Source organism: Camelus dromedarius, chromosome 22, assembly GCF_036321535.1.
Source record: "Camelus dromedarius isolate mCamDro1 chromosome 22, mCamDro1.pat, whole genome shotgun sequence".
Lineage (NCBI taxonomy): Eukaryota > Metazoa > Chordata > Mammalia > Artiodactyla > Camelidae > Camelus > Camelus dromedarius.
The window spans coordinates 10,793,305-10,808,721 of record NC_087457.1 but is presented as its reverse complement, the minus strand read 5'-3'; the positions used below and the strand labels follow the sequence as shown (position 1 = coordinate 10,808,721).

The window sequence follows — 15,417 nt, the reverse complement described above, 5'->3', positions numbered from 1 at the left end:
TGAGGCAGCGGCTGCCCCGGGCCTGGACCCCGCCGGCTGCAGCCGGCTCAGCGGGGCCTCCCTGCGGCCTCTCACCTGCACCACGTGGGAGAAGGCGCTGTCAGCCTCCTGCAGCCGCTCTCTGGGGCTCTGTCGTCTCTGTTCCCTGCCAGCCCGGGGGCTGTCGGCCTGGGGCTGCTTCACACGCACGTGCTCGGTTGCAGACGCCAGGTCCTCCTCGTCCTCCTGGGACCTGCTGGGCTCCAGGCCTCCGACGGCGCTGACCCTTCTCTGGAATGAGTGTGGGCCTCGTGGGACCTCCTCTGGCCAGGAGCCTTGGGTGGCCTCTTGTAGGTAGGAGACGATGGAGCCTTCGGCATCCCAGTCCTGCAGCCTGGGACCCAGGAGGGGAGAAAGGACACCAGTCACCCCCAGCCTCTGCTCTCAGAGTCCTGGCCCATCCACGATGCGGCCTCTACGGCCCACCAGAGGGACGGGAGACTGAGTGATCACACAGTGATCGCCCTGTCCAGAGAGGCACATGTGGGCCATCCCAGCTGTCCCGGTGAGAGAGCCACGGACACTAGTGTCACTGGTCCCGCCCTTCGAGTGGACAGCTCTGTACTCCGGGCTCCCAACGCACGTGGCTCACACTGATGGTCCAGCCATCCAGGTGCCCACACCATCGCCTCACCCACCTTCCTCCATCCCTCCAGGTCATTCCCACCCAGCAGTCTGCATCCCAGGGCTCAGATGGCAAGATGATCACCCTGCACACACCAGGAAGCGGCTCTCCCATGGCCCCAGGGACGCATCTGCCCGCTTCCCCTCCCTCTCTGGCCACTCCTCCTCAGCGTCCTTTGTGGGCTCCTCCTAATTTCCCTGGCATCTGACACTGGCTCGGTTCTCAGACCTCATCTCTGTCTACACCCACTTCCTACGCGAGCTCATTCAATCCAATCCATGGCTTTAGCCCATCTACGCGCTCCTCACGCCCAGCTGTGGGCTCCAGCATCTCCTCCTTGAACTGTCATGCTCGACCCCAGCTGCCTCCTCGACACCTCTACTTGGGATTTCTGACGGGCATCTCAGAGCCAGCATGGTCAAGCTCACACGCAGGGTCTTCTCACACCTGATCCACCCATCTTCCCGCTGCAGGACACAGCATCCTCGTCAGGTCAAGGGTACCAGGGTCCCCCAGGACTCCCCTCTTTCTCTAACCCTCTACTTCCTATTTGTCAGCAAACCCTTTTGGTTTAACTCTCAAAGATACATCCTGGACAGGAAGGACCACATCTAGCCACCAAACTGCCACCATCTTGGTCCACATTATCATCAAATCCTGCCTCCAGCTCACCTCCCTGCCTCTCCCCCTGGCCAAGCCCGGCAGTGTCCAGATCGCCCCGCTCCTCTGCTCAAAACCCTCCAGTGGTCCCTCCACCCAACCCAGGAAATGCCGAAGTCTTCCTGGGACCCACGGCCTGACCTGTCCAGTCCCATCACCTCCCTGACCATGTCTCCCATGATCACTCTGCTCCAGGCACAGAGACCTTCTCGCTGCTCCTCGAATGTGCCCGGCACACTCTGCTTTAAGGCCTTTGCAGTGCAGGGACTCCTGTTGGCATGTCCCCGCAGGTGCTCGCATAGCCCATCGCCTGAATGCCTTTAAATCTTTCCTCCACAGCACTCTGGCAGGTGCCCCTGGCCACCCACCCCCCTATAATTTCAACCACCCCCTTCCCTGTTTTATTTTTCTATTTAGTACTTATTAATTAGCATTTCTCTTTTAGTTACTTTTAATTCCATTGGCTTTATCTGTTTAATGTCAGTTTCCCCACAAGAACATAAACTTCTCATGGTAGAGACCTGTCCATTGTGCTCAAAGCCACATCCCCGGCACCAAGGGACCTTATACAGGGGCCTGGAACACAGCATGTACTCAACATCCACTGCTGAGTGAGTGAATAAAATTCGTCTGTCCCCACTGGAGGGCTGACCCAGGTCCCCGAGCGAGCCTGTATCATCCCCAGGCCCAGCACCCAGGCCTCGGGTACCCGTCTAGTGACCTTGCTGTCCCAGTGGTGCAGTGGCCAGCACGCAGAAGCATCCAACCCGTGCCTGGTGCGTGAACGGCCATCACAGGTGGTTGGAAGACTCTCCCAGGAAGGCCAGCACTTCACTTTGAATCCTCACAGGCTCAGTCTGCCCAGCTTCCCCTGCCCATCAAAGGGACAGGAAAGGGATCCTGGCTGTCTCGTCTCCCAAGCGACTTCCTTCTCCCTCGTGCTATGGGATTCAGGCCACACTGAGCAGAGCCTGGGGTGGGGCCGGTCTGCCCGGGGTTCTGGGAGGAGGACTCGGGTGGGAAGAGGTAATGAGGACAGACTTCCCACAGCCTGGCCAGACCTGAGCTCCACGGGTGGCCACGGCCTTCTGGGAGTATGGAAACTAACCCCTTGCTTTAGGGAACCTGAGGCAGCAAAGTCACACAGAGGAAAGAGCCTGTCATTCACTTCCTGTGCCAGTCCCAGAGGCCAAAGTGATACGTGTCACACGTCTGTCTGTCTGTCTGACCCCAAGCCCTCCTTTGCACTCACAGTGACAGGGCATGGCGGGCGTCCACTGCATGGACGTGTGTCGGGCCTGTGGCCTGGAGACTGTGTGTCTACAGAGGGGCATAAGGCTCTTCTGTCTCCCTGCTGCTGGCAGTCCCAGGCCCTCTCGTCCCGGGGAGCATGGGGACAAGCTAGCCGGGGAATAACCACCTTTAACAGCTGAAGCTCTGTGCTGCCCCAGATAAGCCCACCAGCCTCACTCTAGCAAAGACGTACAAGCAGAAAGGACACCCTTATCAGCTCTGTCACACACGGGTCGTGTGACCACTTGCCTGAGCCCTGGGGCTTCCAGGTTTCCAAATTCAGTCTTCAACACTCAACACACAACAGCCACGAGGCCCAGAGCACCGGGCTCGGGTGCCCTTGAGAGACATGGTTTCCCTCGGCTTTAGAATCTCTCTCCCAAAGATGCTCTCGCCTGTCCCACGCCCTCAGCCTCTCTCCTGCTGGTCTCACCCGGGGAGGGGAGTCCAGGGGAGGGACTGGCCTTTGCAGACACAGCTCCACTCTCACAAGACAGAGGCCAGAGTGCCGGCTGGGCGGAACTACTGAATTTATTTGCTCCTAGGCATTTAGAACGCAGAGTGGACGGGGTGGGGGGCAGCAGCTCCCAGGGGGTCCCGCTGCCCTCTCACTGCCAGGCACAGTCTCACCCGGAGGCCCAGGACGCAAGGCCTCCCGCACGGCAGCCCCGCCCTTACCTGTCCTGGCTCGAGTCCGTCACCCGACTCATGGTGGGGGATTCTGGGATGCGGGCTTGTACCCTCTGCTGGCCTGAAACAAGAGACACTTCATTCTCTGAATCCTGCCCTGCACCTGTCGAGTCCTCCTGCCTCTCGTGACTCGGCAGCTTCTCCTCTGACCTCTGACCTTCCTCTTGCTCAAGCAAATCGATAAGGCCATTTGTGGCATCTGAATCCACCGTGTCGTCCTCCACGAGGTCCAGAGAGCCCAGCGCGGGGCCCTGGGGTCCCTCGGAGAGCACCCCCTCCAGCTTCCACTCGTGGCCGGTGGCATCCGAGTCCTCGGCCTTGCTGCACTCCAGAGAGGAGTCCTCAGCAGTGACCAGGGAGGGCGTGAGGCCCGCGGACCACACCTGGATGTCAGACATCTCCAGCATGGCGTCATGCTCCGTGGCCGCCAAGGGGATGGCGTCTATGACGGCGGCCACCTCGCTCCAGTACTGGTCTGCGCGCAGCGGAGAGGGAAGCGCGTAGTGCAGGGAGGCGGGGGACAGCAGCTCGTCCTGCAGCGAGGAGTAACCTGGAGGGGCAGACAGAGGGCGACATGCTCCGGCGGCGAGTTCCATCGCACACGCGGGCGTGCAGGGCCCCGCAGGCGCAGCCACGGACAGGCATGCACATTCCGGGCCAGGGGCTCCCCAAGCCTTGTGGCTGCTGCCCAGGCACCTGAGCAAGAGAACAAGGCTCTGGGGGTGGGGTGGGAGGAAGGTGGGGGGCAGCCAGGGATGGGGGCAGGGAGGGGGTGGCTTGGCTGGACGCCAAGAGAAGAGGTTGGAACGCTTTCTCTTCCAGTCCAGAGCACAGATCAAGGAGCCTTGATCCGAGGGCTTGAGCTCCACCCGTCCGCAACCAGGGGAGCGCCCACTGCTGGTGGCCCGGCGGAAGGCAGGCCTGCTCCTTCTTTGTTCCGACACCCCTTGGGCACAGCCCTGGCGGGCTCTGTTAGGGATACACTGCCAAGGAGGGAGCAGCCCCAGAACCGGGGTCGGTGACCAAGCCCTGGGAGGTCTGGCGAGCACATTGCGCATCCGCGGACCTCGGGGCGGCGGTCAAATGGGAAACCCACTAGGTTTGTGATGAAGTTACTTTTCTGCAGGTGGCGTATGAGTTCCAGGAACTGTATGATCTGAAGTGGCAGGAGGGAGGGCTGTCAGGGCTCCTAACAGGAGGGAGGCCAGGTCAGAGGGCACGCGAGGACCCAGGCACAATTGCTGCTGCCCATAACTCTGCCTGGACCTCCTGACCCGCTGCTCACCCAGCGCCAGGTCAGCCGTGAGGCGGGTGGGGTGGGCTCAGGCCCCTAATGCACAGCCCTGTGGTGGGCACAGCCGGCCCCCACGCCTGTTCCTTGTAGGTGGGCTCGGATGCGAGCCCCTGATGGTTTCCTGGTCGGCTCTGGTGTGCAGATGGGACGAGGGAGCTAAGGGAAGGGCAGGTGTAAGTGTGCGGATCTCTGTGTTATGGGGGGTTCCTCTCCTCCAGAGGCCGGTGGGGGGGAGGTGCCTTGCAACAAGGGAAGAGGGCCTCTGCCTCCCCGTCGGAGCAGGTGCCAATCTGTGGGCAGGGGAAGGCCTAGAAGGTCCTCCACTCAGCCCAGCTGCTCTGGGGATCTGGGGCAGGTGCGTGCCCACAACCTCTGAAGACCCAGCAGAGCCCAAGGGGCCCCGGGCGTGGGCATGGCTGCCCCTGCAGGGTCCTGAGGGACCTTCCTGCTGTCCAGTGAGGCCCCAACCCAGCGTCCAGACTTCACCTCTCTCCCAGCTGGGCCTCCGCTCCTGCCCTCCCACCTCCTCCACCTTTGACAGGACTCAGCTCGCCTCATGCACGCAGTTCTTCAACCACAAAGTATTCACCGAGGCCCGCTTCTGTGCCAGGTACCGTATGTGCTAAAGGGTGGGGATTACAAACACACACAAATACACACAGGCACACAGATATACAAATACACAGACAACAAATACATACAGAGACACACAGACACACAAACACACACACAAACTCACACAAAACACAAACACACAAATATACACAGACACACACAAACACATAAACACACACTAATACAGAGACACACAGACACACAAATACACACACACTAATACACAGACACACACAGACATACATACACAGACACAATCATACACAGACACACACAAACTCACACAAACACAGACACTGACACAGACACTCACAGGACAGGTCTCTCTGTCCTTTCACAATGTTTCCCATGACTGCAGCTCGCCTGCACTCCCCCATCTTTGAGCCTTTCCTACACCCTAAACTGGTTCACGTGACTATAAAGTCCTAGGACCAGGGTCATGTCTGCCTTCAGGCGTGCGGGGGACACGGAGCCAGAGCAGATGACTGCCCCTCTGGGTAGTAAGCCCACAGCTGCTAACGATGACCCGCTTTCAGTGCGCCAGGGCACAGCCTGCGTGCTTGACACGCATCCTCCCTCGTAATCTTCCAGGAGACCTGTCCTCCCGGTGGGTCTCTGCAAGTCCCACAATTAGGGAAAGGAGGAAGAGACCATGGACCCCTTCAGCTCTGGCCAAAGGAGGAGGGACAAAGAGGAGGAGGGAGGGTAGGGAATTGGGTGGGTCAGATCTCCGCATGACAGTCACACCAAGTCACTGCGTGTGAAACTGCCCCAACCAGGACCCAGAGCAATGGCTTTCCCACCCTCCACAGCAATCTCTCCAGATACACGTGAGCAGAGCAGTTTAGAGACTCGTAGATCTCCTTCTTTTTGCTATTATTCTTCAAAGCATTGGTCTCCGATTTCCATTACTAACTGAGCTCTCTTTTGTATAAAATTTACCCTGCCTGTTATGTTTAATTGTCACAACGACATTATTCCTACTTCATAGACTAGGAAACGAGAGATTTTGCAGCTCACTCCAGGCACACAGTAAGAGTGGTTCCTTCACTAGATTTTGCCACCAATATCTTTTAAAGGCAGCTTCAGGGAGGTATAGCTGGCGAACAGTAAGTTGCATATATTGAAGGAAGATGATTCGATCAGCTCGGATACAGGTATACACCCATGAAACCATCACCGCCATGAAAAAAAAGGTCTCTCATCATCCCTGAAAGGTTTCCTCATGCTGCTTTGTACTCTGTCTGTCTGACATCATTATAACTACTCCTGCTTCCTTCTGACTGGTGTCAGCGTGATGTCTGTGTTTCCCGTCCACTTACTTCTCATCTGTATGTGTCTTCATGGTTAAAGTGGGTTTCTTGTAGACAACAGATGGTGGGGTTGTGACTTTTCCATCCACTCTGACGCTCTCTCCACTGGTGCCTTTAGACCATTGATAGAGTTGGATTCATGTCTACCATCCTTGTTACTGTTTTATATTCATTGCCCTGATGCTTTTTTCCCCTAAATTCATCTTCCATTCTTTTTCTGCCTTTTGCGGTTTTCACTGACCATTTTATATGACCGGATGTTTTCTTATTTCTAAGCGTATCAGTTTTGCTTCTTCTTTTCCTTTTTTTTAGTGGTTACCCTAGAATTTGCAATGTACCTGTACAACTAACACAATTCCACTTTTAAATGATACGATGCCACTTGGCAGGTAGTATGAGACCTTATAATAACAAAATAGTCTTAATTCTTCCCTCGTGTCCCTTCTATCATTATGGTTTGGGGTAGGGCTTGGCGGTGGCTTATATACCTAAGAATATTTACGCACAGATCCGTAAACATCAGTAACTGAATATATTGTTACTGTTATTCTGGACAAACTCTTATCTGCTGGATCAACTACAGTAAGAAAAATGAAAGTTTTTATTTCACTTAATCCTTCTTTGACACTTCATTTCTTTCTATAGGTTTGAGTCTCTGACCTCTATTATTTTCCCTTCTCTCTAAAGAATTTCTTTCAACACTTCTTGCGAGGTAGGTCTACAAGAAACCGGTGCCCCCAGCTTTTGTTTTTCTAAGAAAGTCTTAATTTCTCCTTCACTTCTGAAGGATAATTTCACAGGGTACAGAATTCTAGGTTGGTGGGGTTTTTTGGTTTCTTTGTTCGGCACTTTACCTCTTTCATTCCATTTTCTTCTTGCTTGCAGGGTTACTGAAGTCAGGCATAATTCTTGTTTTCGTTTTTCTACAGGTGAAAAAGCTTCTGGCATTTTTCAGAATGTTTTTATCTTTGATTTTATGTAATTTGAAAATAATACACATAGGTATAGGTCAGGTGTTTGTTTTTTACAGGTGTTGGGTATGTTCACTATCTTGGTTGTGGTTACGATCTTTCAAAATATATTTTTATTGAAGTATTGTCGGTTTACAATGTTGTGTCAACTTCTGGTGTAGGTTTGTTTTGTTTTGCATTTATTCTATTTATCCTACAAGAGTCCTCTAAGTTTTCTAGATCTACGGTTTGGTGTCTGACATTAATTTGGGAACGATTCTCAGAAGAAAGTATTTCTTCTGTTCCTGTAGTTCGAGTTTCTTTCCTCAGCCATGTCCAGTCTACTAATGAGTCCATCAAAGGCATTCTTCATTTCTGTCACAGTGTTTCTGATCCCTGGAATCTCTTCCTGGTTCTTAAGGTTTCCATCACTCTGCTTTCTCGCCCATCTATTCTTATATGCTGCCTACTTTATCCATTAGAGACCTCAGCGTATGAAATTGTTTCAAATTCCTGCTCTGGTCATTCCAACATCTCTGCCATGTCTGGTTCTGATGCTTGCTCTGTCTCTTCAAATTGTGTTTTTCACCTTTTGGTGTGCATTGTAATTTTTTCTTGGTACCCAGACACGATGACCTGGGTGAAAAGAACTGCTGTAAACAGGCCTCGATGTGGCGGTGAGGCATGCGGGGAGGGGACGCCTTCTGCAGTCCTTCGATCAGGTCTTGGTCTTTTAGTGAGTCTATGTCTCTGGACTGTGAATTTCACAAGTGTTTTAAATTCCCTCCTCCTCTACCTTAGGTGGGAGAAGACGATTAGACCGGACTGGAGTTCCCTTCCCCAGGTCGACTGGGCTCTGATAAAACCTCCAGCATTAAGCTCTGGTTAACTAGTTTCTCCAGAGAGCAGGCCTTGTTAAGAAGAACAGAGTGTTCCAGCACCTTCGTAAACGGTCCCTTTCCTCCTCCGCCTGCTAGAAGCACAAGGAAGTTTTACGCTGATATTTACTGTGGGAACCAGGCTGAGCTCTTGGAAGTAAATCTCACAAACCTGTGCCCCTCCCCATGACTGGGTCCCCATGGAATCTTTAACTCTCAGATTCGTCCACACTGAGCCTCTAGAAATTTGTCAATTACACTTCTGGCTTTTTTACCCCAGCACTGGTTCCTGATATGGTTTCTACGTGTGGGTCTCTGCTCCGCTAAGTTGTTATTCTCTGTATTTACCTCTCGGACTCTCTAACTTGGGGGACAACAGTTTGCCCTTTGTCCTTATTTCTCTTACAGATCCTAGAAGAGTTGTTGATTTTTCCGTCTGTTTGGCTTTTTACAGCCTGGAGTGGTGACATCCAAGCTCATTTCCTTGCAGAACCAGATGTTGATTTATTTGAGAATATTCAACCATCCTTGCATTCCTTGAACAAACCCTGCTTGATCATGATCCTTTTATACAGTGCTGGATTTGATTTTCTAAAATTTAACTTAGATATTTTTTGGCATAACTTCTCATGAAGGATATGCATCTGTATTTTTCCTGTAATGGCTTTTTTTTTTTTTTAACCAAAAAGGTAATGCTGGCCTTACAGAATGAATTGGGAAGGATCATGCCTCTAAATGAGTTACTTCTTTCCCCGATGTTCAGTACCATTCACCAGTTAAACCTTTTAGGCTTGGAGTTTTCTTGGTAGGAATGCTTTTAATGATACATTTAATTTCATTAATATATATATAGGTTTATTCAGAGTATCTACTTCTTCCTATGAGGCTGATGGTATTTGTTTTCCAAGGAATTTGTCAATTTCACCTATGCTTTCAAATTTATATGAATAAAAATGTCAGAATGTTCTCTTTAGTGATTCTGTAGATTCTGTGTTCCCTATGCCTTGTCCCTATGAATGATCAGTCTGACTGGTGGGAATAGATGATTAATATTCAACCAAAACTTGTGGGGGACCCTCTGAAGGTCTCTGGAGTCCTCTCTCTGTCCAAATGTCTCTCTAGGGAACTCTGGCTGCCCTGGTCTCCTTGGACTCCCAATGACTTCTTCTTAAACCTGGGAGTCTTCTTGGATTTCTCTTTGTTCTGCCACGACCTAGAAACTCTTTCAAGGCAGTGAGCTAGGCAATTGTGGGGTGCACACTGTTTATTTTCCACATCTCATAGATCACTGTCCTTTGCTGCCTGATGTCCCATGTCTTGAAAACTGCAGTTTCATATACTTTTGTTCATATTTTGGTTATTTCCAGTAGGAAGGTATATTCAGTCCCTGTTGCCTCATCTTGGCCAGAAGTGAAAGGCATGTTAAACAGCCCCTCAGATATGGCCAGGTGAACAGTCTGTCATTCCTGGAAGTTTCAGTAAGACTTGATAAAGACTGGGACTGGGTACCTCTGCTGGTCACAGAACATCTGAGGCTCATTCTTAGTGACTTTTCCACTTGAAACTCATGGTGTTCATTTTAATGGAATTTCATCCAAATGAAAACGTGTCCACGAAGAGAACCCATGCACACTCTCCCCCAGGACTCCCGTCTTGTGTTTATCCTGGAGCCCCTCTCCTGTCAGAGTGTTTAGGGGCTATACCTCCCTGTTCCCTCTCAGTCTCCAGAACACCCACACCCCTACCAATGTGGATCTGAGGCTGTAGGTGGCCATACTCAGTGGGGTGGGGGTTACTATTTGGGAGGAGGAATGCTCAGCAAGGAATATCTCACAAAGTCTGGGGTGGACCGCTGAGTCTTCTGGGCTGAATTCCAGAAGTGTCTCCCTAGTGGTCTCACGTACCCTGCCATACCTGGGTCACCAGCCCATCCCTTATCTAGAGGTTTCCCCTCTGGGGTTGCATTTTTGGGGAAATCAGGTAAAAGGTAACCAAGCATACAGCCCTGGGGCAGAGCACAGTCCAGCAGTGCCTCCCCAGACCTCCCCTCATCTCGGACTATCGCACTAGTCTCTAACCCAGACACGATGCCGACTCGACTAGTTTAATGTCAGTAGCAAACCAGACAAGGGGTGAACAGACAACCTGACCTCAGATAGGGGCCACACTTCACTGTATTCATTAAGAGTTGATAGAAATGAAATATATTATGTTTCCAAGTAGACCTACTCATTAAACCAAATGGAGCAGACAGAATGGGATGTGAGATCCATTTTTCCCTCTCATATGAGAAATCCACTTCATCTTTAGGAACGTGCTTCATTTTTGTTCTATGACAACTTTTTCCTTCATGTTTATTCCAAGGGCTTGGGGTGGTTCCCTCCTGTGCAGGAGAATCAAACTGGCCTTTTGACTTAAAGCCCCTTCTGCTCTGGCCAGTCCACGTATGCTCAGCAAGAAGAGCCAAGAAGGAAGGAAAAGAGACCTCAGGTTCCTGCCTGAGGTCCTGTCCTGTTCATGGAGCAACCAATCACTGCCCTTCATCCCCACGGCCCCACAGGGAGGCTCACACAGCAGAGAACGAGAGAAAGCACTACGGAAGCGGGTACCACCGGGCCATCAGCGCAGAGGGCTGGGCTGGCCCAGGACAGAAGCCAGAGGAAGCGGAGAAAGGCTGCTCCCCCTACCCACACCCTTCCGCCTCTGACGCCTCCTGCTCCTTCCCTCCAGGCCAGAAGGGCATCCCGGTGTGGGATGGTCTTCCTGGGACAGAGAATAGGGCAGGAAAAATACACAGAAGCCAACTCTGATGCCCAGAATTGGACCAAGCAGGTGTCTGTTTCTGAGCATCTGCTCGGGCCTGGGGGGAGTGTGTACACAGGGCTCACAGCCTGCATCTGCCAGGAGACCTGCTGGAGGAGGGGGTTCAGAAGGGCCAGCAGGCAACAGAGCAGCCAAGAAGCATAGCTGAGTTCAGTGTGTGACCGTCTGCAATCCAAGCAGGGGAGGAATCTCTTGTAAACTTGTTAGATCTCGTTACTCTTTCTGCTGCCAACCCACTGCGGCTCTCCACCTCCCTCCCAGTAAAACCAGCGTCCTTAAGATGGCCTGGAAGGGCTGCCCTCCCCTCCTCCCCTCTGGCCCCTCACTGTTCTGTGGACGCACCCCGCTGGCCTGCTCAGGGTCATTGCCTGGAATGCTTGTCTGGATGCTCCTTCCCCAGTTTACACGCCCACCACACCATCTCCCTCCAGCCTTTGTTCAAATGCCACCCACTCCCAACCCACTATTTAATCCCCAACCCCAGCGCTCTGAGCCCTTTGCTTGAATCTCTTTTTTTTTTCCCACCACACACCTGCTAGCATCCTATGTAATTCACCGACATCCTCTATTTTTGTTTGACTCTCCAAATAGATGGTACACTCCAGGAAGGAAGAATCTGGGGGCTTTTCTCTTTTTTGTCTGTTTGAGAACTGATTTATCTCCCCTTCCTAGAACAGCCCCCGACATATGGTAGGTGTTTGAAAAACATTTGCCCAGTGAGCTGACCAACTGGACAGTCTTTCCACAGTCACGGAGCACAGAGACCCCGGCCTACAGGGGTGAGAATCCTGCTCAGGCATTAGATTAGAGTCTCTTGGCCCAACTGATCCTGTGGCCAGCGGAGATTTTCACAGATACCTGGGTCCGTAACTGCCTTTTGAAAATTTTTATTTTGATAAGAATTCCTGACATGGGATCTATCTTCTCAACAGGTTTTTAATTGTTGTAAGCCTTGTTAAATTCATGTAATCTACTAGCCTGATGTCCACGGAATTGGGGCATAACCCCCCTCCCAAACTTGCTGATTTGACTTGACCCCAACCAAGTGATCGGTTACCACCTAAAACAGGGAGAAGTGTTTTGTCACGATATCTCGTGGTTTGCAGCACTCCTCACCTGCCCTCCCTCTGTTCCCGTTAAAGGGAGTCGGTCACTGAGCAGTCCCTGCCTGGTCCAGCCAGCACCACTCCCAGCAGGGGCGGGGAGGGGGCGGGCTGGGAGCTCCCTCTGCTGGGTCTGCGGAGTGAGCCTCGTCCGCGGGGGACAGCCGCGAGCACGCACACACATGCCCCGGCAGGCAGCGCGGACACGCCAGGGGAAGGCCCGGGAGCCCTTGGGGACATGCATCTGCCGGGGCGTACGGGCCCCGAACACCCGGCGGCGCAGGTGAGACAGTGCAGACAGGCGGCGGGAGGCAGTGAGCGGACTAGCGGTCCAGGCGAGGTCAGAGGCAGAAGAGAAAGACCCCAGGACGCGATCAACTGACGAGCCCTGCACCCAGGGGCGCTGGACGGCGTGTTTCAGGAGCCACGGGATGCGGGAGAGAGAACCGGGTGAGAGGCGTGGCATCTGCGGGCTGACCCGGCGGGAGGCCCCGCCCAACCTCCACTTGCCACTCGCTGCACGTGTTCCGGCCACAGGGGCCCGCAGGGCGCGCGGCCAGGACAGCAGGGGAATTGGGAGCCGGGAGAGGACAGCAGGTGATGTAGCCATTGGGGGTGCGGGGGAGGGGGGGGTGGTCACATCAGGCACCAGGGATGCCGGTTCACAGAATCAGATTGTTTTTCAGGGTCTGTAAGAAAGCTTAGGTCTCCAATTCAACTTGCTGGGGTTTGTTTGTTTGTTTGTTTTTTTGGATGGAGGGACTTGAACCCAGGACCTCATGCGTGTTAAGCATGCACTCTACCACCGAGTTATACCCTCCCCACCCCCAACTTGCTGATTTTAAAGAGGTGATGGCTCAGCCTCAGGTGGAGTCAGGAGGAAAGAAGGGTCTAGAACCCTGGCCTCTGCGGGTTTCTGTGCCTCCTGGTTAGAGACAGAGGGAGGGGAAGTGGGGGCCCTGGCCCTGCTGCTCACACAGCTGGCTCTCACCGCTGCAAGGAAAAGTGTCCTCAAAGGCCAAAAAGGGAGGTTTAGGGGCAAAGGTCAGGGCCCCCAAGGGCCTGGTCACACACACTGGGAGCTCTCTGGCCAGGTTGAACCACTTCAAGATAAGTGAGGGGAAGGAGATGGGGCGAGGAGAAAGGGAGAGAGAGGAAAGGAGAGACCAGCTTGAAGAAAAGAACCCGCTTAGCCTCAGAGAAGGGATGGCGAGGGGACCTTAGGACAAACCTGCTGGTCCACACCAGACCCCGGGCTGGCACCTTTGAGCCCTTGGCTTCTCCCCCACTGACTATTTTACAAATGTCCTGCGCTGGCACAGAGATGGAGGGTGTCTGCCACGCTAGGGGGCAGGGGTCCCCCAGCCCCAGCATCTCCTGTCCCGCATCAGCCCTCTACCCACCAGGCGCCTTTCTGAACAGAGCATCCCCTCCCGCCTGGAGGGAGCTGTCCAGACAGACCTCAGCGCCGCCGGGAGAAGAGGCTCCAGGGAAAGAGGTGGCCAGCTCAGCCCTCCTTCCAGAGACACTCACCATTCATCTGGGAGGGAGAGGATGAGTAGTCCCGCTCCGCGTGCCTCCGCTCTGGTTTCAGGTTGCGGCTCTGTCGGCTCGAATTCTCCAGCATGTTCACGAGCTCACTGCGGTCGATGCTCCGCAGGGCAGCATACAGGTTCTCCACTGTGAGGAGAAGGAGGGGGGCATGCTTGTGGAGGGGGGACCTTCAACTACCGCGGGGCATGCAGGGCGCTGCCTGGCTCTGAATGGAATGGGGACGATGTATTTCTTCAGCATGTGCTGGCTGGCCCCCTTTTGTCAGAACCAAAACAAACTACCTCTTTGGAGAATACAGGCAGACCTCGGAGGTACTGCGGGTTTGGTTCCAGACAGCACAATAAATATTGCAATAAAGCAAACATCACAATGAAGCAAATCTAGCAATAAAGCAAGGCATATAAAATTTTTTTGGTTTCCTCGTGCATATAGGAGTTACGTCTGCACTATAGTCTGTTCGGTGTGCAACAGCATTCTGTCTAGAAAAGCAATGCACATATCTTAATTTTAAGACATTGCTAAAAAATGTTACCATCTGAGCCTTCAGTTAGCCTTAGCAGTAACATAAGGAGAGCTGATCACAGATCACCGTAACAAATACAGTCACAATGAGAAAGTCTGAAATGTTGAAAGAACTACCAAAATGTGACAGACACAAAGTGAGCAGATGTGGTTGGAAATCGGCCTCAATGGACTTGCTCAGTTTGATCTGTAAAAAAATGCAATCTTTGCGAAATGCAATAAAGCCAGATATGTGTGTATTTTGTTACCCTTGAAGAGATCTTTTCCAAATCCTGACAGTGGTCAATTGCAAAGCACAGAAAGACTGGTGGGTTTTTTTTTTGTTTTTTGTTTTTTTTTGTAAATTAAGAAAAATACTATAAAAAATGACAGTGACAGTGACTGGATTCTGTCCTTTGGAAGTCCTTGGTCCTGGCCAGTTGACTGGAGATGCAAATATAAACCCTCAGTTTTCTGTTAGTGTTTGTGGGGATGGGAACGGGCTGAGAAGGAGCTGAAAGAGAGACAAATCTTCCTTCCAGGCTGGAGAAGATCCTGGAAGAACAAGAACTTTATCAGAGGGGACTCCTCACCAGCTCTGTCCGTGGGGACAGTCCTCATTTGTCTGAGAAATTCAACAGGGAGGCAAGCTGTTGAATTCTCACTGTCATCTCATTCTGAGGCTGGGAAGAGATCGCAGCCAAGAATCTCTGACACTCTCTCCTGGAAGGCTTGCCCAGGAGACCCAGGGGCCATGAGAGGCACGTGTGTGACAGACACAGAGACAGTGCAGGAGAGACTGAGTCCAAAGGCCAAGGCCACATGTGGAATGTGGAGGGGGAACTGGTTGGTGAGAGTAGGTCCTGGGACAGGCTCTGGAAAGAGAAGGTTCCCCAGCTGACGGGTACTGACTCTTTGCGTTCTGGCCTTCACGGACGACCCAGAGGTTCAGCAAGGCTGCGCTCTGCTCCAGCAAGGAGTTGGGGTTCTCCACGCGGATCCTGTTAATGTCTTCCACGCTGAACTGCAGCTCCCGGGCCAACTCTGCACGCAAAGGACCGAGAGCAGGTGTGAGGCGG

At 52.8% G+C, this 15,417-nt stretch overlaps 1 protein-coding gene across 7 annotated transcripts in view; it reads right to left on the bottom strand.

Annotated features, from left to right (window-relative positions):
* The window catches only part of ANK1 (ankyrin 1), a 193,358-nt gene that overhangs the window by 13,883 nt on the left and 164,058 nt on the right, over positions 1 to 15,417 (bottom strand). For 6 of the 7 annotated variants that reach the window (XM_064477427.1, XM_064477430.1, XM_064477429.1 and 3 more), the window contains 4 exons: positions 15,251 to 15,382; positions 13,817 to 13,963; positions 3,296 to 3,857; positions 76 to 373 (listed from right to left, as the gene is read on the bottom strand). In XM_064477427.1, the coding sequence (XP_064333497.1) occupies positions 76 to 373; positions 3,296 to 3,857; positions 13,817 to 13,963; positions 15,251 to 15,382 (1,139 nt within the window). Of the gene's footprint in view, positions 1 to 75; positions 374 to 3,295; positions 3,858 to 12,561; positions 12,687 to 13,816; positions 13,964 to 15,250; positions 15,383 to 15,417 lie in introns of those variants that run through there. The other variant, XM_064477433.1, reaches the window with a different exon arrangement.